The sequence below is a fragment of the Mus musculus genome, chromosome 1, assembly GCF_000001635.26.
Source record: "Mus musculus strain C57BL/6J chromosome 1, GRCm38.p6 C57BL/6J".
In the NCBI taxonomy this organism is placed as follows: domain Eukaryota; kingdom Metazoa; phylum Chordata; class Mammalia; order Rodentia; family Muridae; genus Mus; species Mus musculus.
Window position 1 is genome coordinate 187,100,978 of NC_000067.6, and position 27,786 is coordinate 187,128,763.

At 42.0% G+C, this 27,786-nt stretch overlaps 1 protein-coding gene and 2 long non-coding RNA genes across 6 annotated transcripts in view; 1 reads left to right on the plus strand and 2 right to left on the minus strand.

The window, feature by feature from the left end:
* The window catches only part of Spata17 (spermatogenesis associated 17), a 205,898-nt gene that overhangs the window by 91,364 nt on the left and 86,748 nt on the right, over nt 1–27,786 (minus strand). For all 4 annotated transcript variants that reach the window (XM_006497207.3, XM_030243223.1, NM_028848.3 and 1 more), the window contains 2 exons: nt 16,286–16,492; nt 11,501–11,649 (listed from right to left, as the gene is read on the minus strand). In XM_006497207.3, coding sequence (XP_006497270.1) covers nt 11,501–11,649; nt 16,286–16,492 — 356 coding nt within the window. The remainder of the gene's footprint in view (nt 1–11,500; nt 11,650–16,285; nt 16,493–27,786) is intronic.
* Nucleotides 19,892–23,388, minus strand: Gm15509 (predicted gene 15509). The gene is made up of 3 exons (NR_151534.1): nt 21,504–23,388; nt 20,989–21,083; nt 19,892–20,073 (listed from the first exon to the last, which is right to left on the minus strand). It is a non-coding gene; the product is annotated as a predicted gene 15509 (long non-coding RNA).
* 1700007P06Rik (RIKEN cDNA 1700007P06 gene) lies at nt 24,161–26,875 on the plus strand. The gene is made up of 3 exons (NR_040554.1): nt 24,161–24,338; nt 24,653–25,006; nt 26,585–26,875. It is a non-coding gene; the product is annotated as an RIKEN cDNA 1700007P06 gene (long non-coding RNA).

A 27,786-nucleotide genomic window follows, 5' to 3' on the forward strand; every position in this document is an offset into this window, starting at 1 on the left:
ACACTTAATGTAATTTTCTAAATAATACCAACAAATTACCCTTCTTTCTGCCTTACAACTCTGTTTAATTTCCTGTCTTTTCATATAATCTTATTACTGTCATTCATATTTCTAGATTTCTCACCAGCCCACTTATTTTTACTGACAGGTAATTCAAATCTTCAAATGAAAAAGCTCAATCTCCTATTGATTCAAGCCTCAAATCTTCAACCTTGCGTAGACTTGTACACTGAGCTCCATCTGTCCAGTTTTCTCTGTGCCCTACCTGCCTTTCTAGCCAGTCAGGCTTCCTTTACCCTCCGGGCTCCCTGCCTCTGCACATGCTCCTCCTCTTGAAGTGTTGATCTGCTGCTTGTCCTCAGAACCCAGTTTAACACCCCCCTCTCCCAGACAGCTGGATTCACTCACTCCTGCCTCTCTCATTTCTTCATTGCCTAAGTGTTATTCATTCAACTGATACTAAAGGGGTTTTCTGTACAACTAACACTTTGAAAAGCACAGAGACATGGTGGAAGGTATAGCATATTTGAAAAGAGTTCTCCTTATAGGAGGAGACAGGGAACAGGGCTGGGGAAGCGCACAAAACATAACACGTGATGTCTGTGGTGGACAAAGCACAGAGACAACAAACGACCAGAGGAAGGCTGTGTTTGTCCATGCAAGTGTGCATGTTGGTGCTCTTTACTCAAGGGAGCTGGGCACTGAGGGCAGTTTATGCTTTTGCCTGCCAGAGTGGATCAAAGAAAGATGAACTCGTGGAAGTCAGGGTGACAATTTGTGTGTGTGTTGTTCTGCCAATAGCTTAAATTAGCCAGATCTGTGGCTTAAAATCAACATTTTCCAAAGTCATATCCTATGAGCGGAACTTCTTTTGTGACTGAGACTCTGTTTCTAACACTGTAAGCCCTAAAGCAGCACACGCTTCACTGTCCCTGATTAAGAGCCACGGCCCTAACACTAAAGCAGGTTCCAGAGACCTGGATTCTCTGTGGAGTTTGTCCTCGAGGGGAGGGCAGGTTTCCATCACCACGGTGTTAGCCATTGACTCTATGTGGGTGATCTCTCCATCTTTCCCTGCAGAAATGTGTCTTTCTTGAACACAAGAACAGTGTTTTCCAAAGTGCACTGGGGATACTGAGCTGTCCACAGCAGGAAACTCAAATAGCAAGCAGTGTGCTGCCTAACAAAGCCTTCTCATCAGCCAGCGGCCGATCTTGTTCATCTGTTTGTGCTTCCTATTATTTTAAGTTAAGCCTATCACCATTTAATTAGTCATCTGAGTAGAAGCCATCAAGCCTTTTGATGGCTTCTGGTCTCCTCAATCAGAATCCTGGCTCATGGCCTAACTCAAGGAGTGTATCTGCCTCACATGCTCCTCCATCGCATACTTGACTCATGTGTTGATGGAATGTGTCCATTGATTTAATGTGTCTGTGTCCTAAGCGCATTGTTTGAGTGAGCCAGTTTGATAATTCAAATGAAGCAAAACAAATCCTCTACCACAAATCTGACTGGAAAACCATTAGCTGTGTCTTCTGCAGCCAAACTTCTTTAGATTTTGGGGGCTTTAAAGATAGGGCAGAACTCTGTTGTCATTTGTTGAAAACAATTTTGTTTTTTCCAAAGAACAAGTCAACAAGAGAGCATAGCTCTCACCTCATGCTAGCAGAATAAAAGGGTCTTTTGTAGACTGAGTCTAGAACGTAACTACAAAGGCTTATTATCTATATGCCCAGTGCTATGAAGTACCAGAACGTCATTAGAAAAGTTAGGCTAGAAAAGTGAAGGCAGTACTTGGCAAATTTCTATTGGAAATTAGCTGGAAGAGGCCTAGGTATCCCTGAGGATACAGAGGGCTGCAGCTGCTCTCTGAAGCACCCACTGGATAATGTGATTGTATAGAGACCATTCTCCTCTCAGGCCTGTTTGGGACGGCTTGTGCTAATGTGGTCAGCTAAGTTTGCTTTTAACTTTAAAGGGCTCTGGTGATTAATGAATGCTGCATGCTGTGCTAATAATTAAAATAATGGGGAGTTACAAATAAAAGTTAAATTGTAAAGGAAACATACAAATATATGATAATCCCTATTATCATAATATATAATAACAGTTCAGAAAGGTGGAAATTATAAAGGTGCAAGGTGTTTCTTGTTTTTTTTTTGTTTTGGTTTGTTTTGTTATTTTTTAACTCACACAAGTAAGTTATGCAATGCATTGTTTCTTTCCTCTCCCATATTCTTTAATGATACATCCCAGCATAGATAGCATATTTTAATGTCTTTTTAAAGTGCTGCTATTTTAGTGTAGTTTTTAACCCTTCCTATAGCACTTTGCCCACACAGTGCCTATGAAGAGATGCTGGGCTTTAGAAACATGAGAGAATGTCCAGAAGCGAGCATCACAACGTTCACCAGGAGCCCCATCTAAGCCAAGCTGCAAGCTTGCAGGATGTGCAAACAGATAAAGTCACGGGTTTTGCATGGTCTTTCCCATATGTTTCACAGGCATGCTGGGGGAACTCAGGAGTCAGATTGCTGGTTTACTTTGCTAGAAAATATTTATAGGACAGTTCCCATTTCACCTACCTCTCTGAATAATTATTGAAAACTAACAAGTTGAATTTTCCCAATTATTCCTCTGACCCAGGTTAGTATATAGAATATATAAACAACTAGAAACAGCTACTGCATTGGTGGTGTACACACTGTCTTTTCAGTTGCCAGCCTTCCCTTTAAGAGCTGAGCCATCTCTCTTGGCCAGAATGCAGAGTCTAAAATAAGACTCTGCATTCATTTAAACCATGGCTTGTCTATAACGTGCCTAAATGGTGACAGTCTCTTCCGAGGAAAAGCCTGCTTGCTTCCACAGGCTTCAATCCTCCATGCTCTTACCCCAAAGCTATGAAGCAGTCTTGTCCTTATCACCAAAGGATCTCTCAAGTTTAGTTCAGGCTTAGAGTTAATCTCAACACCTAATCTGGACCTTCCCTTGATTTGAACAACTTTACCGAAAGATTTTATATATTTTAATACTACTACAAATTACTGTATATTTGGTGACTTAAATGAGATGAAGGTCAGAAGTCTGCAGTGAGTGCTACTGAACTGAAATGGAGGCCTGGAAAGCTGCCTTCCCTGTGGAGGCTCCAAGGAGAATCTTGGTTTGGGTCTGAAATATCTCTAACAGGCTCATGTGCTTGACGGTTGACTCTTGATATAACTCTAATCAAGGATGTGAAAGACTTACATAATAGAAATACTAAGATGCACAAGACAGAAATCGAAGATGACAGAGCATGGATGGTCTCCTGTGCTCATGGATTGGGAGTACTGGGAATATGAAGTGACCATTTTACCAAAGGCATCTATAATCAATGGAATCCCCATCAAAATTTGAATATAACTCTTCAGAGAGTTCTCAAAACAAGAAATGGAAATGGTGAGAATCACTTGAGAAACTGTTCAACACCCTTAGTCACCAGGGAAATACAAATAAAAATACTTTGAGATTTAGTTTTGCCCAGCCAGAGTAGTCTGGATCAATAAAATAAGTGACAGCACATGCAGGCAAGGATGTGAGGACGCAGGCAAGGATGTGGGGATGCAGGCAAGGATGTGGGGATGCAGGCAAGGATGTGGGGATGCAGGCAAGGATGTAGGGACGCTGGTGGGAGTAGAAACTTCTGTAACCACTTTGAAATTCAGTGTGGCAGTTCTTCAGGAAGTTAGGAACACCTACCTCAAGACCCAGCTATACCACTATGGCACATATACCCAAAGAACACCCATGTTCATTGCTGCTCCCTATTTGCAATAGCTAGCAATTGGAAACAACATAAATGTCCATCAGCTAATGAATGGATAATGAAAATGTGGTACTTTTATACAGTGGAAGCTCATGTCTCTAGCTGCATATATAGCAGAAGATGGCCTAGAAGGCCATCATTGGGAAGAGAGGCCCCTTTGTCTTGCAAACTTTATATGCCCCAGAACAGAGGCACACCAGGGCCAAGAAGTAGGAGTGGGGGGCGGCAGGGGAGGGGGAGGTATAGGGGACTTTTATATTTGAAATGTAAATGAAGAAAATACCTAATAAAAAAATTGGAAAAAGAACAAAAATAAAACATTCTCCTAATAAAAAAAAAGAAAGAAAGAAAGAAATCAAGGCAGCTCTAAGCCCATAATGACATTGCTCACATGTCAACAATTCCTGAACAAGTGTATATGTGCAACATATTCCTGAGGGGTGGTTGCCTTCAGAAAAAAAAAATCATAGCACCAAGTTATATGAGAAGTACTATGAAAATTAAAAAGAAAATGGAATGGTAAAAAGAAAAATGAAATTATGAAACTTGCAGGTAAATGGACTGAGCCAGAAAAAAATAAATCCTGAGTCAGGTAATCAAGACCTCCCCCCCCATAAATATTCCACGTTTTCTCTTATATGTGATAAGTTTTCTGTATTTTGTTCTACTATCTGAATAACATAGAAGCTAGATACCTAGTAAGGACAACTGGAGAGAGGGGATCTCCCAAGGAAGGAAAAATAGAAGATATTATTACAGAGAGACAAAGAACAAGTTAGAATAGGAGGATTAAATAGGGAGATGGATAGGAAAGAAAGGTAAAAGGTGGAATATGGGAGAGACATCTAAAGGTCATTTGAAAAACAAATAGAAATCTACTGTTGTCGAAGCTTCCTAAAATGTATACATATATAAGTCTAAATTGAGTCACCAAATCATAGGGGAGAGAATGCCCCATACTAGGCATATTATGCCACCAAATAAAACCTTCATTGCCAGGAAAGGGTTGCATTTTCTTGTTGGTCAAGTAGACCCCATGGAAACCAGCAACCATTACAGGCTATCGCCAGGGTTATTGGTTGCTCTCTTCAACCTGATGGTAAGATTGTATTGCAAAAGACAACACCTTTTTATGATATCAAACACAGAGAAGTCAAGGTGGTACCCAACTAAAATGTCATCCCTATTGATTGCAATTACAGTGCTGGAAGGTTCTTTGCACGGTAGAAATGGAACCATTAATGTCACTCAGCTACAAATTCTGTTACCTACATCAGTAACTTGTCTGCAAGAAATATTGGGTGCGATAGTGGTACAAATGTTATAGGAACAACCAATCACTTTTAAAATTGTATGTAAGGCTCACCATTCCGTGAGATGGAACCCATACCCAACACTGCTAAAGTAGCCAAGAACTTAAGACTACTTACTGTAAGTCATGGGCTTAGGGGAAAACTATGATTTTTTGTTAAATGAGCATAGCAACAAAACATCCTAATGACATTCTGCTATATCCATAGGGCAGTACCTCACTAAACCATATCAGAGATTCAATACTTGGGAATTAACACAAAGACCTATGAGTAGGTAATCTGTAGAAAGTGAGAGACTTTGGAATGTTCAAAACCCTGTCTTCAAGGCTCAGGGAGCTATGCAGAAGATGTAGAAAGACTGTACAGGCCAGACATAGTGGATGACTCCAGGGAAACAGTATCTTCTAGACATAATAAGACTGACTGGCACATATATGAGCTCACAGACTGTGGCAGCACTCGAAAAACATGCACAGGTTCAAGCCAGATGGGGTCTGAGTACTGAGAGGTGGAAGTGAATACAGGCTCCACCCCTAACTAAGAAGCTCTCTGCAACTGACACCCTCTGACAAAGGGAAAGCTGGCTTTCTCCAACAGTGTCTTATTGGGTATATCCGTCACACTCCCATCGAGTCTATGTCCAGGAGAAGTTGGACAACACAAAAGGAACTCAGTGAGATTTTCTGAACTTCTTGTATCATTTTGGCTTTGTGTGGCATTTTTGTCTTATGGGTTTTTATTTCAATTTTCATTTACTTGCTTTTATGGGAAAGCCTAAGAAGATTTGGGGAAGGGAAAACATGATCAAAACACAGTCTATAAAAAATATTTTTCATTTAAAAAAAGCCATAGAACATCTTGGGAGCAAATAAAATAGCATGATTGGCTTTAATTAGCAAAACTAAGTGGGTAAGACATGTGGTATTGTATGGTCACGATTAAAATAAGAATTTACAAATTCTTACATTAAGATTCAAAGTAGACAGAAGAAAAAGAAGCAAGGGGATTGGATTTGGAAGTGCCTTGCCTGATGGAATGCAGAGAGCTGCGGCACTGGCAGGTTATGGAGAGGGACAAGGGTGAGCACCCACCTGCTGCAGGTACGTGGGTCATGGTTCGCTCTCAGATCAAGGACACAGCGGTGAGGGTGAGGAGTGTCAGGCACTAAGTCTTAGATGTCTGGTGGAAGTGCAAATGAAGATGGAGCTGAATACGTAATTCTGGGATGCAGAAGCAAGACTGGGACTTGTAGAAATCACTGGCATAGATGTGGTAGCTGAAGTCTCTCAGAAACAACTCAGAGATTATATTCATGCAAGAGTAATGTCTGCCTTCAGCTGAGCCCATACCTTCCAACAATACTACTGTAATACTTCCCAAAACAGTTTCACTGAACACAGTATTTCTTCACAGATGCATCAGTATTGGTATCCAGGCTTGTCCTGTCTTTGTGACAAAAAAATACCTTGGCAGGAACAGCTATTAGAAGGAAGGCTTGGGGGTGGTGGGGGTGGTCATAGTTCTGAGATACAGTTCATCATGGTGGGGATATCGAGGCAGCAGACATGTGAGGCAGCTGGTCACTTTGCATGGGCAGTCTGGAAACAAGAGATGAAAGCTGCTGTTCAACTGCCTCTCTCCTTCTATGTTCATCTTGGTACCCTGTCTATGGAATGGTGTTCCCTATACTTAAGGTCTCTCCTATATTCATCTTGGTATCCCGTCCATGGAGTGGTACCACCTATACTTAAGGTGGGCCTGTCCACCTCAGTCAATGCCTCTATGCTGACAAACTGCCTGAGACACCTCAGCTCTGGTTTTGAGACTGTTCTGTTAGGAGTTACAACATGTTTTCTGTCATGATGAAGTTTTTCACTCTTAAACTGTCACAATGATTTAATTAAGGAAAACAAAGACCTTTTGACTTCCTTCCAAGCTGTTTAAAATTAATTTTGTTAACAATGGCACACATGTACACAAACATATTCTGATTGCTCTCCCCACTCCCCTGCCTGGGCTCCCATCTGCATCACCTTCATCACTACCAGTTCCTTCCCCAGGCTTATGACTCTGGGCTCTGGAAAACAAATGCTTGTATGGTTTGTGTACAAGAATTTCTCAGCGGCGCTTACCCTCTTGCTTGCTTGCCTCTCTCTTGCCCCGCGCACTCCGACTCTCCCTTTTCCTTTCCCCTCCACATGGTCATGGCCGGCCTCTATTTATCTACTCTCTCCTTCTCTCTGCCTTTCTCTGCCTCTACTCCTCTCTTAATGCCCCTCCCCATGCCCTAAATAAATTCTATTCTTACAAAAAAAACAGGAAGAAAGAAAATGTAGGTATCAAATTTATGCATCTCTGCATTGAGTTAAAATGTTTAACTCTTTTAAACATTGTGCTAAAATGATTGATTTTGAAAATTATAATTTGTGTTACTGACAAGTTTCATTTTAAAAAGTTTCATGAATTTAGCTTGGGATTAAGGCAAAATTCCCAATGGTTTTTGGAATGGCTCAAAATATATTTTTGCCATTTTGTACTATGTTCTTATGCAAAGCCATAATGTTAGCATTGGTGATTTGAAATCAAAATGCTGAAGATGCTCTGTTTCCTGCACACTCAAACATTCTTTATATGAAAGAAGTACATCCATTTTATTGAATCCAATTTGCTTTAACCTTTAGTATATAGCAAACTGTACTTAAAATTGGTTTAAATTAATTTCCTTTTTGATTTATTATCAGGTATTTTTATACCTACATACTTATACATCTGGAGGCAAATAATTCCTTGAGCTTAAAAGGGATAATGGGTGGTGAAGATTTCTGACGCCCATAGAGTAGAGTGTGTTTGAAGCCAAGCCTGTGTTTGTAATGTGACTTTGTCGTCCTCCTTGGATAGCTGTTGTGCAGGAGTATGATGCCTATAGCATATGCACAGTGTGTGTGTGTGTGTGTGTGTGTGTGATCTATGAGATTGTATGCACGGGTGTGTGCACCTATGTGCATCTTTGTGGATGCCAGAAGACAATAGTGTATGTTGTCTCTGCCTTGTTTCTTTGAACCTGAGACTAGACTACCAGAGAGGAACCTCGGTGATCCTCCTGTCTGTCCCTCAAAGTGCAGTGTCACAAACGCACACGGCCACCTTTTCGTCACGTGCTGGGATCTGAACTCTGTTCCTCTGCTTATGCAGCAAACACTATCATCCACTATGCAATCTTTTCCAGCCCAGATAATTAATGGTTATTTTTATTTAGATTCTTCAAAATTCCTAGCTCTCATTACAACCCTTTAAGGAAACACCCCGATGACAGACAGAGAAATGGAGGCACAGTGTGGTTAGATCCCTTTCCTAAGAGTCAGAGAACACAGTGCTGATGAGGGCCAGGCAGAAGAGCTGACGGCTGATTTGAGAGGAGTCCTACGAGCAGACTGCACAGTGGGGGAGACAACATCTGAAGTCACATCATTCTAACTCCTCCTAATAAAGTGCAATGCCATCTCCATGATCACATGACAACAAAGCTACTCTTATAGTACACCCATACACAAAGTGTTGTTGCACTACCCTTCAAATCAGAAAGAAAGTCTCCCTTTCCTGATTGACACATAGATAACTACTGAACAAGCCTTTGACTGGCAACAAACATCCTGCCTTTGACTTCTTTTTTTTTTCCATTTTTTATTAGGTATTTAGCTCGTTTACATTTCCAATGCTATACCAAAAGTCCCCCACACCACCCACCCCCACTCCCCTACCCACCCACTCCCCCTTTTTGGCCCTGGCGTTCCCCTGTACTGGGGCATATAAAGTTTGCGTGTCCAATGGGCCTCTCTTTCCAGTGATGGCCGACTAGGCCATCTTTTGATACATATGCAGCTAGAGTCAAGAGCTCCGGGGTACTGGTTAGTTCATAATGTTGTTCCACCTATAGGGTTGCAGATCCCTTTAGCTCCTTGGGTACTTTCTCTAACTCCTCCATTGGGAGCCCTGTGATCCATCCACTAGCTGACTGTGAGCATCCACTTCTGTGTTTGCTAGGCCCCGGCATAGTCTCACAAGAGACAGCTACATCTGGGTCCTTTCAATAAAATCTTGCTAGTGTATGCAATGGTGTCAGCATTTGGATGGCCTTTGACTTCTTATGATAATTTGTTAACATAGGAAGAAGGTTGTTCACATTTAAGAAATACATCTCTATGGTAAGTATAAAGTGCTTTTTATAATTATAAGCAGAGGGGAAAAGCCTTGTTCTAACATTTTTACACACAATAAAATTTTGGATTATCCACCATATAAAAATGCAAGTATTTCTGAAGATGCTACAAAACATCAGTATTTTATGCCTCCTAAGAGTGGAGTGAGCCATGGGCTAACTGCTGGAAGCAATTGCTTAGACATGCTGCTAAAAGCATATACGTGGTCTGAACTTCGCAGTGAGTTCTTCGCAATGTCAACCTACCTTGCTTCTGAGCGGCTTGCTAATCTCAGAAAGCCCTTTCAGTGTGCTAAGGCTTCAGCACAAAGGGTCCTTTCACAGTCCACAGGGACACACGTAACTTACAGGTGCTCGGGGCAGCATCTCCAACTACCTTCCTTTGGGGATAACATTGATGTTTTATCTTTCAAGGTCAATCAAGAAAATTCTAAAAGAAGGCATCAAGGTGCTTTGAAACGCGCTGCCTTCTGTGTGTGCATCAACAGGATAGCCCACGGCGTCAGTCATTTTGGTAGTGACTCTTCCCTTTCACATGCTTTGCATTGTTGAAAATAGAGAAGTAATTCTGAACTGGGCATAGTGGTACACCTGAAACTGGCACAGACGAGGACAAGGAAGGATGCGCCAAGGTTAGGGCTAGCCTGGGCTATACAGCAAGAAGGCTCTACGTCAAAATAAAAGCAAATTTTAGGACATACCTCCTTACATATTTATGACTAAGCTAAATATTTTTGCTTCAGTTTGACCAGCACCATCATATGTAATCTCTGAGGTAAATCTATATACTTTCTTTAAAACTAATTGGCCAAGGTATTTTTTTTCCTTACTTTTGATACATTGGGCTAACTTGATCAGATACTGAAAGAATCTGCTAAACATGCTGTAGGGTTGGGCTTTTTTATTTCATGACAAATGGTGGCTCTAAAATAGACCTAGACAATTCCGTAGGATGTGTGATCACTTTATCTTTATCCGAGTTTGTAAACACTTTTACTTTGGAAGATTTGTTGCAAACTTTTTACCCCAAAAAGCCATGTGTATCTTGCTTGACTGACAAAATGATGGAAAACCCAGTGTTCAGGAGAAATGCCATTCTTGTTTCTTTGTAAACACATTTTAATGCATTGGTAATTGCTATTGTGTAAGTCACTGCCATGTGCCGTACAGTGGTTAGTAGTTATTGTCTATGGCATGCTATGGTATAGTATGCTATTATGTAGGAGTTTATACTAGTAATTTATGTCATACTAAATTTTTACATTATAATTAAAATCACCTGTATTATTACCATAGTCATTTAGTACACAAAACACTAAAATACTGTGCGATACACTTCAATAATGACCACAGAGAGTCTAGGATAATAACACTAACACTAACAATAATAAGGCTGTTGTAGATTTACAATGGTCCACTATAAGTTACATGGGACTCTGTTGAGGACAAAGTACCATAAGAGGGAGAAACATGGAAGAGAAAGATATTATGTGCTAGGACCCAAGCCACTAATGCCATTAAACAATTTAACACTAACTCTGCTGTTGGATTCACTAAGCCTCCATGCTTGCCTTCATTCCGCTCAGTTATGGACTAACCTCTTTCATTGGACCTGATTTAAAAAAACCATTTTGCACTGTTGCATTCAAGCATAACTAGTCCACAAAAGATGTTTGTTTTATTGTATGTTATTTTGAAAGCATCACAACAAAATGTGTGTTCATGGAACACAAATATTTTATCTTCAGACAAGCACAGTTGTCATTATCCTCTGAGAGTGCCACTGGTATTCCTCTCTGAGGGGAATGGTCTGTGGATTTGTGTTTGCCCTGGGAGTGGTGTGCATATATTCTTTTTTTTTTTTTTTTTTTTAATTAGGTATTTAGCTCATTTACATTTCCAATGCTATACCAAAAGTCCCCCTTACCCACCCACCCCCACTCCCCTACCCACCCACTCCCCCCCCTTGGCCCTGGCGTTCCCCTGTACCGGGGCACACAAAAATCATTATTGCATCCACTCACAACACTGTGTACTGTAAAATGATCGCCTCTAAATAAGCAGAGAATGAGTTTTACTTTTCCACACAAGAAAAAAATATTGTCTACGATACTGAGTAACGGGAAATATTGGAAAATTTGAAACATGGCTCAGCTAAGCACTTACATCTTGTCTTGCACGTTGCGCATGCGTTCCTCTTGCTTGAATGCCTCTCTGGCCAGACGAAGGTGGTTGATGGGTTCTGCCACCCTCAGGGTAGGCTCCAAAGGCTTATAACGCTGTTCCAAGACTTCATTGATGTCTCGGAAGGGTCCCTTAAAAGACAGGAGGACAAATGTCTCACTATGGAGGAGTCTCATATACATTGACAACTGTGGTGTTGAACTTCTACAAAATATAATAACCTTATTTACTATTTTTAAAACACCATTTTTCTCAGAACTAAAACAAGCAAATAAAAAAGGGTATTGGGGACACACACCTTTAATCCCAGCAAATATCTGGGTTCAAAGTCAGCCTGGTCTACAGAGCAAGTTCCAGGACAGCCAAGGCTATACAGAGAAAACGTGCCTTGAAAGAAACACAACAAACAAACAAACAAAAAATCACTCATCTTCTAGAATTGTTCTCTCTCATGAAAGTGATTGTCTTAAAACTCTTTAAGACTTGGCAGACTTCCCCAGCATGTCATGAAGGTTTTCATGTATGGGTTAGCAAACCCACAGTCCCAGGTTGCTTTACACTGTAACATTACAGGCCTATTGTCTCCAACACAATTAAAGTGTGTATTTTTTTAAGATAGCAAAATCATGAAAAGATTATGAGCATTAATTTCCTAAAAGTCCTCATACATTAAATAAAAGCCTTTAGATGAGTGCAGAGAGAACATCTTGTGTATTGCACAGATATGTCACCTGTCCAGTAAAAAGCCTATGGCTTATGGCTTAGGTGGAAAGTAGAAAGTGGGATATCAGGGAGAGAAAAAAAATTCTGGGAAAGGACATGGGGAGATTCACTAGGAAGATGTGAGAAGACAGACCCATGGTACCTGAGCACAGATAACCAACCAGCCACGTAGCAGAATGTAGGCTAGAATAGATGGGATAGTTTAAGTTATATCTAGTCAGAGATGAGCCTAGCTATAGGTATTTGTAAATCTATTTTGACTCTGAGTCTTATTTCTGGGAGCATGGGGCTGGGAGGAAGGACCAGGGTCTAACTTCAACATGTGGGCGCCAACTCTTGTGTTTACTTGTTGGTTTCCTAAGCATGGATGCCACACTGCACATCCTTATTTTATCTGAATTCTGAGGCTCGGGGTCTCTGGTACGAAGAGCACAGTCTTTCAGGGCTACAACTGAGAAGAGAAAGTCCACAGAGGAGCCTGTGGTGAGTCCCTGCACAGCCAGCACACTTGGAGCCCACTGGGCCACCAGACAGCATCACAATCAGCATAGACCAGCCAAAGGTATTTGCTGTGTCGTTTTCGACACACTGTTTGCTTTTTTTCTTAAACCACTGCGTTGGAGAGGAATAGTACAAAATGGACAAAGATTTCTTATCTCATTCCTTATTCTTAAAAATGTCTCTTTTAGATGGGTTGTTACTAAGAAGACACAGCTGGAGCGTCTGCGAGCAGCGAGTGAAGACTCTGGGCTAATAAAAAGGAATGATTCACGCCTCATTTACGTTCACTTATGTTTTACATTAATAGAAACCAATAATAGGAACCAGTTACCATAAAAGTCATGGACCGTAAATAACACAAATGGCAGATCAGTAGCATCTAGTACTTTCCACAGCTGGACAGGAGGATTGCTATATTTGAAAGTAGTTAATGGATTTATATTGGAAGTTTGCTTTTTAAAGATATACTATCGTGATTCCAATCTGCTATGAGGAAACCAAAAGTCTTAAATTGGACTCTTTTGTTCTCTGAGGAGTTCAATGGTTTAAATAATTGGTATTTGGTGTATAACAGGTGCCAGTCACTCTGTGGGCGGGCCTGCTTTCACTGTGTGTAATGCGGAATAAGAACTGTAACTTGGGGTTCCCTTTAGTGTGTATAGTGTAATACTCACTGTGGCAATAAAAACAGGACACAGCTCAAGAGCAGCAGGAAGTCTTTGTTTTAAAGAGAGAATTTAAAGTGCTTTTGGATGATAGAAACATCAAAGAAATACAAGTTTAGAAGTTGAGATTATGACGAGTTCTGTCTCCATGTGGTATAATGGTTTCTTCAACAGAAGCCTTAAACCTCTGTTGTGATGCAAACACACACACACACACACACACACACACACAATCTACCTATCTCAATCTCCCTTACTATTCGTCTGGAATTCACTAGAATTCAGAGGAACCTTGTATAAGTAACAAAGAAGGAAACTATGCTCCCCTTCTGGGTGCTTGATCTGAGAGCTTCTTGCCACCATGACAGTCTCCCTGTCTTCAGTCTCAATCGGCTTTCTGCCTTTGAGGTTAATGTCACACTGCCTTCATTAGTAAGCCTGGCATTTGGCCACCTTTAAGACCTCAGGCATATCCTGTCCCACTCATTCCTCAAGTGACACAGTTACTACACACGGAAATAACTTCAAATTGTCATCACTTCTAACAACCATCCTTGGAATGTGTGTCCCTCTGAGTCTCAATCTGATCCTACTGGTCCTTCTAGTAGTCTCGGCTATAACTTCACAGTGTTTAATTTGCCTTGCCTCCATCCAGGTCTTGGTTATGAAATCAGATATATTTCTGTTCTACAATCAGTATTATTGAATAGTTAGTTATCCTGTATTTTTTTTAAAAGTGTGTATTAAAGTTTAATAGTGAAGTTTTTTTTTTAACTAAGTAGAGTTAAGGTGTCAAGAAATCATCTTTTAAATTCCAAATTCTGTGTTCGAACACTGGCATGTGGCAGCCTTGAGTGTCCTCAGTGTATAGACCCTTTTGTCACTGAATACAGGAAATGTGGCTCTGGCAGTGTCAGCAAAACAGTCCTGCTGTGAATGAAAAAGAGAGGAAGAGGGACAGAAGTAAGGAAACAAGGCCAGCAGAAAAAGAAGAAAGCAGGAATACTACAGAAAGAGGGAAGAGGAAAGGAGGTAAGGAAGACTAGAATGGGGGCTAGTGCTGAAAAAGAGGGACTGTGTGGTATGGGAAAGGAGGAAAAGAAAATGACTAGAAATTAGATGACAGAAAAGCAAGAAAAGAGAAAATATATCCATAGCAATGTTTTATAATTCTCCCTAGAATGCTGTACAAATATCAGTTAATCGCATTTCTTTAGCTGTGGTATAAGAGAAGGAAAGACGTAAGCAAAGGCAACCGAGGACACAAAGGACAGCGAGATGCACCACAGATAAGCAGTGCGGGAAGTAAGACCATGGGATGCAGGTCAGTGTCACACAGGCAAAGGTAGCTTCTAGGATGGCCCCAACAGGTCCTGCTTGGTATTCATTGTTGAGTGCTCTTATCCTTGACAGAAACAGGCCAACTCATCTTAAATAAATAGAGCAGGGTAAACACCATGGGATATCAATTCTAGCTTCGGTTTTGAGAGCTTACTCCCTCTTTCTCTAGGATGGCTCCCATTTGAGGGAAACCAGCGGGCATACAGTATGGCAGCTTTGTGGAGTGGACACTGAGGAAGGACAATGACCCAGCAAACAATTAGCCATGTGGATGAAGGGACCAACCAAGAGGATCTCCTTGCTGTCTTATCCTTCCAGATCACTCAAGCCTTCAGTGGAAGCAACAGCCCATGGACCCTAAGTACACTCCTAACAGAACTAATGTAGTTTGGTGTAAGCCTTTACGTGCACAGAGAGCCAATACACAGAGGTTTCAATGGCAGACTCAGTCCAGCTGCAGGTTGATACCATCTGTGGCAGCTGCCTTCTGCAGTTGAAATACTGAAGGGTTCACAAAGTTGTCTCTTCTGGAGACTGTGACAAATATTATTTCCTCTTTTCAAATCTACCCTGCAGCTCAGGAAGGACTTCTTCTACCCAAGCATCACTCTCCAGATATAATCAGGCTTCCATGTCTGTGCTGTGAATCTCTGGAGTGTCTCCAGTTCTCAAACGGGCACTTTTGAAATGATTCAAAGGCAAGTCCCATTTACAATAGCACATAAACCATGGGTATCATTTGAGGATAGGTTATGTCAAGTCATCTGGATAGCACACAAACACATCTCTAGCAATGATAGATTATAGCCCTTGTACCATAAAAATTCTTATGAAACAGTCCAGCATCTCAGCAACAATACATGTTCTAAACCCATACTCAGTATAATGTCCAATACTAGGGAACTACCTGCCAACTTCCCTGGCAACCACTTCAAAATGGCATGTTCCTTAATTAAAGTTATCTTTATGAGAAGAAAAAAAAACTACTCTAAAAAACAAAGCATTGTTAATCATAAAACCATGGCAAGAGTAAAAAGGCCTCCCACGGGATGGGAGAAGATACTTGTATGCTGTTTCACTTCCTAGTGTATAGTCAAAAACTTGCTAGTGTGCTCAGCAGGTTCTTTTTAATGTAGCTAACATAAAAGTGATCATATCTTTTGAGTCATGATTGGGTAAACAGTTGGGTATATATATATGTATATATATACCCATATATATGATAAATTAAAAAGGAATACCATTCTGACATAATCTAACTGACCTTAGGGACACTGTGATAAGTGAAACAGGCCATGATGGGATGTTGGAAAAGACATCTAGAGCTTTGAAGAGGCTGAGGTGGCCAAGGGCCAAGACAGAGTTTGTACATGGAGGCAGCCAGTAGTGTTCAACCAACAGCATTAACTACCCTGGTGCTACAAAAATGGACAGTGCACGGGTGTCTTGGGTGACGTTAACAAATGTCACCACAGTTGGAGTTGAGGACAGTGAGGATAGAAAACCAATGACAGATTCACACAGGGCTGCTTGGTACCTGGCACCGCTTCCTGCTGATAGGTGGCAGACTCTCCGACTGCGGGAAGGAGTGGACACTGGTGCATGCCAGCCAGTTACTAGGGCTTTGGGAGGTCTTGCCCTTTTCTGCAGTGTACTTCTGGTGACCCAAAGGCTTTGCCTTCTGCAACCGCAGTTCCCATGGGTCAGGATGTTCTCGGAAAGGTGAATTGTATATACCTGAAATCTAAAGAACATTTTTAAAATTTACATATGAAATTAAATTTTATCCATTTGAGGGAGAAGTATTTTAAACTAGAATTTTGGTGCTTAATACCAGAGATGAACTTAGAAAACGTTTTATCCAGTTTAGACCAAAAATCTTAGCAACTTTCAGGACTGCAGAGTAAATTTGTTTTTGAAAACTCAGTCAGAAAATTTTTTTTTTTTTTTTTTTTTTGAGATAGGGTTTCTCTGTGTAGCCCTGGCTGTCCTGGAACTCACTTTGTAGGATCAGGCTGGCCTAGAACTCAGAAATCCGCCTGCCTCTGCCTCCCAAGTGCTGGGATTAAAGGCGTGCGCCACCACGCCCGGCTCAGAAATTTTATTTGAGAAAAAATAATAGAGACCTTTAGTCACCCAATTGTATTCCTGATAGATATGTGTTTTAAACTGTGTGAGGAAGCCATACAGTTAAGATTTAACTAATTGAAGCCATTCCTTCATTTACAAAAAGGCAAGTGGGCAATGTTTGAACAAATTTAGGGTATTAATTATGTATGCAATAAATACTTATTTGAATTGCTGATCATTATACACCCAACGGGCATTTTTTTTTCCAACAAAATGTTTTTATTGACGCTTTGGGAAATTGACATAGAGCCCATCACATTCAGTTCCCAGTCCTTCAAAGTCTGCCCTCAGCAGCCTTGTGACCTCCCAACAAAATGAAATAAAATAAAATAAATAAACAAGTCCAATCTGTGTTATTTATATACTCGCTGCAGCCAAGTCAAACTCTCAGTGCCCTGCCCCTTAAGAGGAACAGGGTCCTTTCCGTCCTGTGCCTTGGCCAGAAGCCATCATTGTGGAGAGCTATGCTCTTATCATCCCTATCGCACTTTTAAGAGTTCTCTCTGCTGGTTTCCTGTTCAGGCTGTTGCTTTGGGAGGTGGTGGTGGGGGTCGTCACAGAAGCCTCTCATGTCCCTCTTTCCCAACTGTGCGTCTGTAGTCATCAATACCACTGCTAAAGTAGCTTCCTTGCTCCTTACAGTTAGCGGGAGCATGGCGTACGGGTTTCCGCGTGGTTTCTGACGACAGTACAAACCACTAGGACGGCCGCCTTTTGCAGTAGGAAAATAGATGCAAGGTCCTCCGAGGGCCTCAGGTGGCTGCACAGGCTTCACATCAGCATGGGCCGTGGAAACCAGTGAGCCCCAGGCAGCTGTATGGGCCACTTACTTCAGCATGGTCCCCGAGGCAGCAAGGACCACAGCATCAAGAACGATGGACATCCGCATGGCCTTGGGTGGTACACGGACCACAAACATCAACATGGCCCTCTGCTGCATCAGGGCCATGGACCCCCCACGTGCCCCTCAGCAACTGCGTAGAACACAGACATCAGCATGGCCTCAGGTGGCAGGACATGCTATTCACGTCAACATGGAGTCCCGAGGCAGCAAAGTCAAAAGCCATCACCACGGCTTCAGTCAGTGGTACAGTCTACATGGGTCTCTGGTTTTATTGCGGCCTGGAGCAGCTGCCTGGATCACAAACACTAGCATGGCTTCTTATGCTATCATAGGCCATGGTAGAGGAGGTCCAATCTAGAAAGTGAACCATTTCTATCTTGGGAATCCATCATTGCCCAGAGTCAGGGTGGTACTGCAGCCTGGTAGTGTGTTGGGGGCTGAGCCTGGGTCTGCATAAGCTTTGGGCTGCTGCACACCACCCAGCTGATCCCACTGGGCAAGGACATGTCCCCAGCCACCCTCAGCTCTCTCTAGTACCTGTCTTCAGTTACCCTGTATGCACAGCACAGGATCAGCTCCTTGGAGTGGCACCCAACCCATACAAGGGGGAGGAGGGGCAGCACGGCCTGGCTGGCTTCTGTCTCCCTCCCCATGTGAACAAATGGTATCAATTTTAGGTCCTGTACTTGGCTAACCACTCTGATCTCATACCCATATGGAATACTGTTTATCACTCCAAGTCTGCACACGTAATGTCACATCAGGTGCCCTGCTTCTGCAGCGTCATGTTCCCCTCCACACTCTGTGGCTGACTCTGTCACACATGGCATCAGAATAGTAGAGCCTTAGCACACGGCATCTGCCTTGCTATATGGGTTCCACAGATGCGTGGGTGAGGAACCGAGAAATCCAAGTGTAGCAGATGTCCATGTTCTATAAACCTCATGTTACTGGAGTCACAGACTGAAGAGTACCCTACTTTGATATAACTGTATTTGGTGATATTTGATCTCCAGAGATTCATAATCAAAATACATGTGCATATCTATACATGCACATGTATAAATATCCTTCATGTAGGGGAAAGTGAAAATTTCCAGGATGAAATGATTTGTGGCTCTGTAGACACTGAACTATATAAAGAACATATTAAACATTTCTGTTATTTCCAAAAGAAATAGATTTTTCTTTTATGCTGTAATTAACCCATAAACATTCCTGATTGCACATTATCTCAGGGTCCTGGTAATATTAGCCAGGACAAGTATCTTGGAAAAACTGTCCAAAAAGACTGGAGAGATGGTTCGATGGTTCTCTACCAGTGAACCCCAGTTCAATTCCCAGTGCCTACATGGTAGCTGACAGTTGTCTGTAACTCCTGCTCCTGGGGGTCTGACACCCACACACAGGCATACATGCAGGCAAAACATCAATTCAATGCACATAAAACAAATATTTGTTTTAAAAAAGGAAAAGAAAAATTGTCCAAGAAAAGCTTAACATTTCAAGCCAACCCTTTAGCTGGAGGTGATTCCTATCTTGCGCCCACCACAGCCTTGTCCCCAGTTCGTCCTTGGAGAAGAACTTATTCACTTGGAGGTGCCACTTTCTTCTGCCACTATCCATCATAGATAATTACATTCAATTTCACAGTTATCCACAGCAACCAAATGGAGAACAAAGTCATGTTGGGTATGTTGGCAACCTCGGGATACAAGATAGACAGCAGGCACTCCATACATGAATCTAAACACTCAACTGAGGCAGCATCACACCACTCAGAAGGGCACAGCCCACACTGCTGCTTTACCAAGCTGTCCAAAGCCGCGAAGGCGCATGAGCACAGACTTGAGACCAAAGGACTGGTACACATGACCCCTTTGGTCTCACATGTTGTTTTCATTTCCTTTCTAAGACGATGCTAAGGCCTACTTGAGTTAAATTTAACCTTTTCTACTTTCCATTAAGGACTAAAATTTATTTTAATATAAAATAAAGTTAACACAGACACACTTTATGCCTAAAACTATTTTCAAATTCGTTCTTCTTTGATATCTATTCCTTAATATGAGTGATACTATTTTTAGAATGACTAAAACATTCTAAAGGAACACACTTTTGCTATTCTAGAAACACAAAGTAGATAGACACATGAATAAGGCAAAGGGCAGCCGAGCAACACAGACGTGTGTTTATCTGTAATGGCTTTAGTGGCCACTCAGTCTGGGGTAAGTCTTCAGACGGTTCTTAGGGCGCGTTTCTAGGTCAAAAATGTACTGAGGATGAGAAGGAACAACCAATGTTCGATTAAAAGGATGATCTTGACAAAAAATACCTACATCATATGCTCTCTGCAAAAGATACAAGAGAAGAAATACCATTTAGATTAGTGAGTGAGAGTCTAATTGGAGATCTGTTAATTTATTGCTTAAACTTCCACCACCTTATAGATGAAGTTGTGAGATTCATACAACTTAGTTAAAGGTTGTAATTTACCATTGAAAATCTCCATTGGCCTGAATAACTGCTGGCATCTGTATTAACTTTGCCTATTAGGAATCCTGATCTCCTCCTGCATCTGCACGCTCGTGTATATATAGGCAAGATGGGAGATGCAAATAGACTGAGAGACATGATAGCTTTCTTAAATTATACTTTGCAACTATATAGAGACCTCCTCATGTGTATTCTCTTTGCAATTTAAATCAAATATAGATAGAAAATACATTTTAATTGAATTTCAAATGTATCATTTAAAATCTTCAAGGTGTCAGAATTTTAGGAATTAATATATTAGCTAACTTACCTCAGTAAAAGCAGTTTGCCCCCTGATTCTTCACAGCAAGCGAGTACCCTACTTATTGCTAGAGTAGCCATTTAGTTATTGTTTCTTTAAGAAAAACTTATAAATGTGTGTTTGTCCCGACTGCCACATTCCACGATCTACCTGGCTAAGAAGAATGTTTTGCTGTGAGTCACAAAAGCCCCAGCCACCCCACCCCCAGGTTCTGTGGCACAGTTTCTCCTTTCCCCATTTTTCACAGCCTGGAAAGGCCACTGCCATGCTAGCTTTGGGGACTTCATTTTCAGCAATAATTTCCTAGAGTGACCAACACTATGGGGAAATCTGTGCTAACTGTTTGAAAAAGGAGAAAGAAAAAGAAAAAGCCTACACCTGAGCTATTTGCAGTACTGTCATGCTAACATTCAACTCAATAAGACCCAGAGCTCCCAGGGGGAGACTCTGCTAATAGCTTCCTACTGACCTCCTTGCAGCAGGCTGGGCTGCTGACTGGTGGCCCAGTGGTGAAGACCGCAAATGGGGTGTGAAAGCTGATTTTTTTAAAGGCTATGGTTCTGACTGGTCACAAAAGAAAAAAAAAAAGGCAATGAGTTATATAATAGATATTTTTTTTTCCTGAATTCCCCCCTTCAGACCGTCCATCATGGGAACTTAAGCATGACCTAGAATATTAATTATGTCGGGTTGAGCAATGAGCAAATGTACCATTTGTTACCCAGTCACCCTTAGCCTTACATTAATATTTTGAACTATTCCATATTTCTAACAATCTATCAGCAGGCTTTTTTCTCCTCCGTTTTTATTCTTATGCTTAAGTGCTAGATGGGAAAGTGTCTAAAGGTGCAACTGACCCAAAAGAGAAGGAAGCGCCTGCTTCCCTGAGCACCTGCTGTATGTACTCTCTGGCTGTGTGGGCTGCAGCTCCTCTACACAGACCTTTGTTTCCTGTGTGCCTGAGGGATGCACAGCGTAACTTACTCTGGTCCTTCCTTCCTGAGCTTTCCTCCTCAGCTCGCTTCTGTGAACTGCGGAGACTATGGATCTGGACTCGAACACCTCAGCTTCCCACTGCACAGTCATTCATCTTTCAATGTCAGGCTTCACCATGTAAGAAACTGACATTTGCCCAGACTTGAGAGAGCAGAGGTGAACAGGCTAGCCCAGATACTTCACCTTTTTCTGTTTTTGGAAACTACTGTCAAGTCACTTAGCAAATAGAAGTCACAGACTGGCACAAAAAGAGACAAAAATCTAAAACCATTCTCAGGCCTCGATTTAAAATCTGTGAACACCACTGAATGGTACACGTTTCTCAAAGGAGGCCTACCTAAAGTCCACGTCTCTACTAAACTTGAAACCGATGCAGTTTGAAAGAAAACATAAACAGAACAAAACATAGTAGCAGAGTCCTGACGGCTGGACAAGTAAAGATGAACCTGAGAACTGAGTGGACTACTTGCCATGGAAGGGGCTGCTGGACAACAATGGCAAGACATTCTAGCACAGCGTCAGCCTACGTGTGCTATGGGATTCACAAAACCCCCACTCAGCAAGGAATTGCCCTGCTCTTAGGAGAATGTTGCCTGCCACTGCTGCAGCCCAGGGTGCAGGAGGCTACTGCACACGGGATTGTCCCAGCTGAGGACTTAGAGGAAGCATGGTCATTCCTCCTGCACCTCAGGCTGAACTCATCACTGGGCTCTCACTAAAGTATCTGTGATATGAACATATTGACATAAAGCAATTAAAAATATATACACAAAAGCTAACCATTACTATCTTCGCACACATGCTGTTTGTTTTACTGTGGTTAAGAAAATTCGGGGTCTGGGTAGTCTTAGTAGCTGCTCTGTCTTATTATTTAAAAGCACATTAGCTTAAACCTTAGGAAGCCGATATACTTCCCACAGGCCTCCGTTTGTGACTCTTTGTCACTTTGTCTCTGAGCTGTAGTCCTTGCCTATAACATGTCAGGTCCTAGATTCTGTCCTTACCCCTGCCACCAGAACAGAACAGAACTGAACAGGAAAGAAAAGAAAAGAAAAGGAAAGAGAAGAAGAGGGGAGAGGAGGGGAGGTGAGGGGAGGGGAGGGGAGGGAAGAAAGAAGAGGAACATCGAGGAAAGAGGAAAGCAGACTTCTTAAAGGTGTCATTCAAAGTACAGCAAAGGCCTGTTAAAGCAGACCTGAGACATGAGCACGCCGCCTTCTGAGAGCTCAGGCCTGCACAGCAGCACACAGGGGCCATTTTCCACTAACGTCTGCCTGTGGCTGGTGTGCTCACTTGCTGGCTGTTCTTCCAGAGGAACTCAGGAGTGCAGTACAACTGCATTCAGCCCTGATTCACTAGAAGAAGATTCCAGCTCTTTCCCCGCCCCACAATTCTTCTTGCCTGGAAGAGACTCCAGTACTCCCTGGGGCTCTGCTTGTCTGGAAGAGATCACTAGGGCCCTCAGAGCTTTGGTCAGGGAAAGGTAGAGGTGCAAAGGACGCCCCATAGATACTGTGGTTGCCTGTTTTATTGTGGAGGAATTTTTATTTTCTTTAAGTATTTCTAGAAGGAGAAGAAACAAAGATTTACTATTATTTTACTATAATATGATCAGAAATATTTTAAATAGCTGTCTTTATTAAGTAAAAAAAAATCTTGCTTTTTCAGAAGTGAATTTGCTGTTCTCATCAATATTATGCATTAAAGCATTTCCTGTGAAATGTGGGTTAGAAGAAAGTAACTTAAATACAATATTCCCTAATTAAAATCAATGACTATAGAACACCTACCAATCTGCTCAATCTAAGATATGCAAAGAGATGGCTTTCATCCCATGAAGCTATTCTTAAAAGAAAGAGGTTAAAACTCAAGACTTGGCATGACTGGCTGTGGCATAACTGGCTGATGGTGGGTATCTCCTAGTGCCTGTTATCAAAGACACAGAACACAGTATGGAACTCAGTCTCTGAGGCAAAATTCTCACAATTTGTCCTAAGGCTACATAGAACTTTGTAATAAAAATGGAAGAAAGGCACTGAGGCCAACAGAATGACTGAAGGAGCAAAGGAGGGGAAGACATGGGGCACAGTCAGGGGACATCAATCTGGCCACTGTGGCACAAGGATATTACCAAAATGTTGAGAATTTGAGTTGAATTTGGCCATAATTTTTCAATTTCCTGATTTTTCATATCTCCTTTAAAAGATAAACTTAGGCGAAAGCCCAGAGTGACCACGAAAATGATGGCAATAACTACAGTCCAAAGGGAAATCACAGACAGATGGGAGGCGAGTATGGAGAATCCTAGGAAGTGTGCAGGCAAGTTAACCTGGCCAACAACAAAGAAACTCTTTCAGATAAAGTGGTAGGTGAGGACAGACAACCAAGGCTGACCTCTGACTTCAACATACAGCACATTCGCATGAATATATCACACATACACACAAACACAGAGAGAGACAGACAGACAGACAGAGAGACAGAGACACACAGAGAGAGACAGAGACAAAGAAAGAGAGACATAGAAGGGGGCAAGTTACTCATAAAACCTAAGCCCAAATATGTCATAAATGTGAGAATTCCATTCCATATTCATCCAGTTCCACACCAGGGATTCCAGAAGGCTGAATGCTATGGTAGGGCACATGGCCAGTGTGAGCGGAGAGATGAAGTTGGACCCAGGAAGCACTGCTCAAGCAGCAGTGAAGAAAGCCTCTGAGGCTTCTTAGGAGACTGAGCCTGGCTGAGGAAAGGATCTCTGATTTGTCAAGATAAATTTCAAAACAAGACAAAAAAGCAAAACTGGAGCAGAATGTCCAAGAGGTACGGGCACTTGGTGGAGGTGTGGCATGTCTGTACTGTGAATGATGAGCGAGAATGTGGGAAAGGACCAGAGAAACATCTGAAGTATAATGGCTGCCAATTTCCCTCAGGCTTATCCACTGTCATTGCACCGTGTAAGGGTGCGCCACTACCAGGCCTAGATGCTGTGTGCTCAGAATAAAATCTCACAGTGCAGAATAGCTGAGCACTACCAGAAAGAGCCTGAGCTCCTGTGTGTTAGATTTTGGATTAATTTTGGTCATTGCATGTCCGAGAAACTTTTACTGTTGCCCTTTTTTGGTCCCCATGTTCAGGTACGGTAGCAAGCATGGTTCAAGAACCTGTGCTGAACCATGGCTGAAAGAACCATGATGCTCAGCATGAATGAAGGAAGGCAGAAAGGAAGAGGACAAGGGAGGCGGAAGGAAGGGATTGATGAATGAGACAGGGGGAGGAAGGGAAGAAGAGAACGAAGAAAGAAGAGAAAGAAACTAGAACAAAATATTTAAGGATTGAGGGAAAAGAAGCACTGACTTGCACCGCCGCCTCCCACAAGTGTGAAGGGGAAACGAGCATCTTGGAATAAAGAGCCGTGGATCTGCTGTGTGGTTCCCCAGCGCCAGGGAAGCACTGCCAGGGAACAGTGAGGATGCTGGGATGCTCCAACGGTAATGATTTGGGCTACTGATTCTCCACACAACAGTGCCCGTGAACGGTCCTGTCTTTACCACTTCATGCCATGGAAGCTAGTCTCTCCCTACATATTGAAAAGTTCACCCTCCTGCCACTCACCCACCTCTCACCTGTCGTAAACATCCCTAAGTGTTGTGTTTAGCTGTTTTCATCCCCTATCTTGCCAAGCTTCCTCCCCCATGTGGCTATTTTGGGAACAGGGATACATTCTAGTTAGTCTGAGCATCCCCCTCTAACCTAAGTCTCCTGTCAACACTGTATTCTAGTGAGCGGAGTTCCCCGTGCTCCTCACTCTCCTTTGCTGCAGCACTGAAGACAAGTTTTCAGTCTGGGGTGCAGATGGTGCTGTAGCCTAGGTTAGCCTCTGCCTTCCTCCTCTGGGAAGCAAGCCTGGCAATGGGAAGCAAACACCCCCTCCCTCTTTCCCTTTCTGTGTACAGCGATGGGACTGGTCTCTGTCTTAGTGGGGGAAGCAGAAAGAAGTGATAGAATCCCACAAAATCAAAGTCTTTCTGACACAGAGTCCAGAACTTACAAAGCAGATCTGTTCCATCTTTCTCTGACTGGTTCTGAACTCAAGCAGGGAAGGGTGTCTGGGATTAGGTTCTGAGGCCTTTCTTTCCCTCACGTGCCCAGTTTCTACCCTGATTAGTCCACCACAGGTCCCTGGCAAAGATCCTGACTCCCTCTGCCATCGAATGTCTTGGCATTGCAGATGGTGTTGAATATAGCAACAAATAGTCCATTTTTGTCATTTGGATCATTAAAAAGCATCTTTATTAGTAATATGAATATTACTAATTTAAAGAACCATTCGTACCTAATCTGGGAGTAAGGTGTCAGAGACACATGTTTCTGTTCATTCGATCTCAATCAATGCAGTAGTGAATGGACTTTGTTTGTTTCCAAATTACAGCTGCTGTCTAGGCAGCAGAGGTAACTAAATCAGATGGTAATTACACGTTTACTTCTCTCTAATGGGCTCTTTCTGAGAAGGCAAAAAATAGCCCTAAAACCTGTCCCTATGGGCCAGAAATGTATGCTTGCCTTCTGGTCAAGAGGACTTAACACAGCAAGCTTATTTTCTAGACAGATACCAGGTAGTAAAGTTAAATCAGGATCAGTTTAACGATCAAAACAGTCCCATATCCCCCAAAGAAATAGAAACAGTCATTAATAGTCTCCCAACCAAAAAAAGCCCAGGACCAGATGGGTTTAGTGCAGCGTTCTATCAGATGTTCCAAAAAAGAACTAGTTCTAATACTCCTCAAATTATTCCACAAAATAGAAACAGAAAGTACTCTACCTAATTCGTTCTATGAAGCCACAATTACTCTGATACCTAAACCACACAAAGACCCAACAAAGAAAGAGAACTCCAGACCAATTTCCCTTATGAATATTTATGTAAAAACACTCAATAAATTCTTGCAAACATAATCCAAGAACACATCAAAATGACCATCCATCATGATCACATAGGTTTCATCCCAGGGATGCAAGGATGGTTCAATATACTGAAACCATACTGAAATCAATGTAATCCATTGTAGCCTCCCTCAGCCCTGAAGCAGGCTGATCCAGATTTTGACCTTGCTGCCACTGAGAAGGAAATTACCTAAGGTGGAGCCTTCTGACCTAGATGGCTCTTTTGTTCTGTCACCTGCCACTGCTCTCTCCAAGACACTACACTGCCTGCTGAGAAGCCCCTGAGACATTCCTGAGGAACATCCTATTCTGCACATTGCCTACAGGCTGGCTCCAGACACCAAGAATGGACTGGCGGGGGATGGGCCTTCCCCTTTTATAAGTAGACTCTGTTAGTAAACTGGAGGGCCTTGAGCAGAATCATGTCTTGGTCTCCATTAATCTCTTGCCTCTAAGTCTCTTTCAGCCCTAGCCTGCCTCCCAGGTGTACCCGGTTCAAGTAGGCCACATTACAATCCATTATATAAACAAACTCAAAGACAAAAACCACATGATAATCTCATTAGATACTGAGAAAGCATTTGACAAAATCCAACAACCATTCATGATAAAAGTCTTGGAAAGATCAGGAATTCAAGGCCCATACCTAAACATAATAAAAGCAATATAGACCAAATCAGTAGCCACCATCAAAGTAAATGGAGAGAAGCTGGAAGCAATCCCACTAAAATCAAGGACTAGACAAGGCTGTCCACTTTCTCCCTACCTATTCAACATAGTACTTGAAGTCCTAGCCAGAGCAATTAGACAACAAAAGGAGAACAAAGGAATACAAATTGGAAAGGAAGAAGTCAAAATATCACTATTTGCAGATGATATGATAGTATATATAAGTGACCCCAAAAATTCCACCAGAGAACTCCTAAACATGATAAACAACTTCAGTGAAGTAGCTGGATATAAAATTAACTCAAACAAATCAGTGGCCTTTCTCTACACAAAGGAAAAATAGGCTGAGAAAGAAATTAGGGAAATAACACCCTTCAAAATAGTCACATAGTGTGACTTTTACTAAGGAAGTGAAAGATTTGTATGATAAGAACTTCAAGTCTCTGAAGAAAGAAATTGAAGAAGATCTCAGAAGATGGAAAGATCTCCCATGCTCATGGATTGGCAGGATCAACATTGTAAAAATGGCTATCTTGCCAAAAGCAATCTACAGATTCAATGCAATCTCCATCAAAATTCCAACTCAATTCTTCAACGAATTAGAAAGAGCAATCTGCAAATTCATCTGGAATAACAAAAAACCTAGGATAGCAAAAAC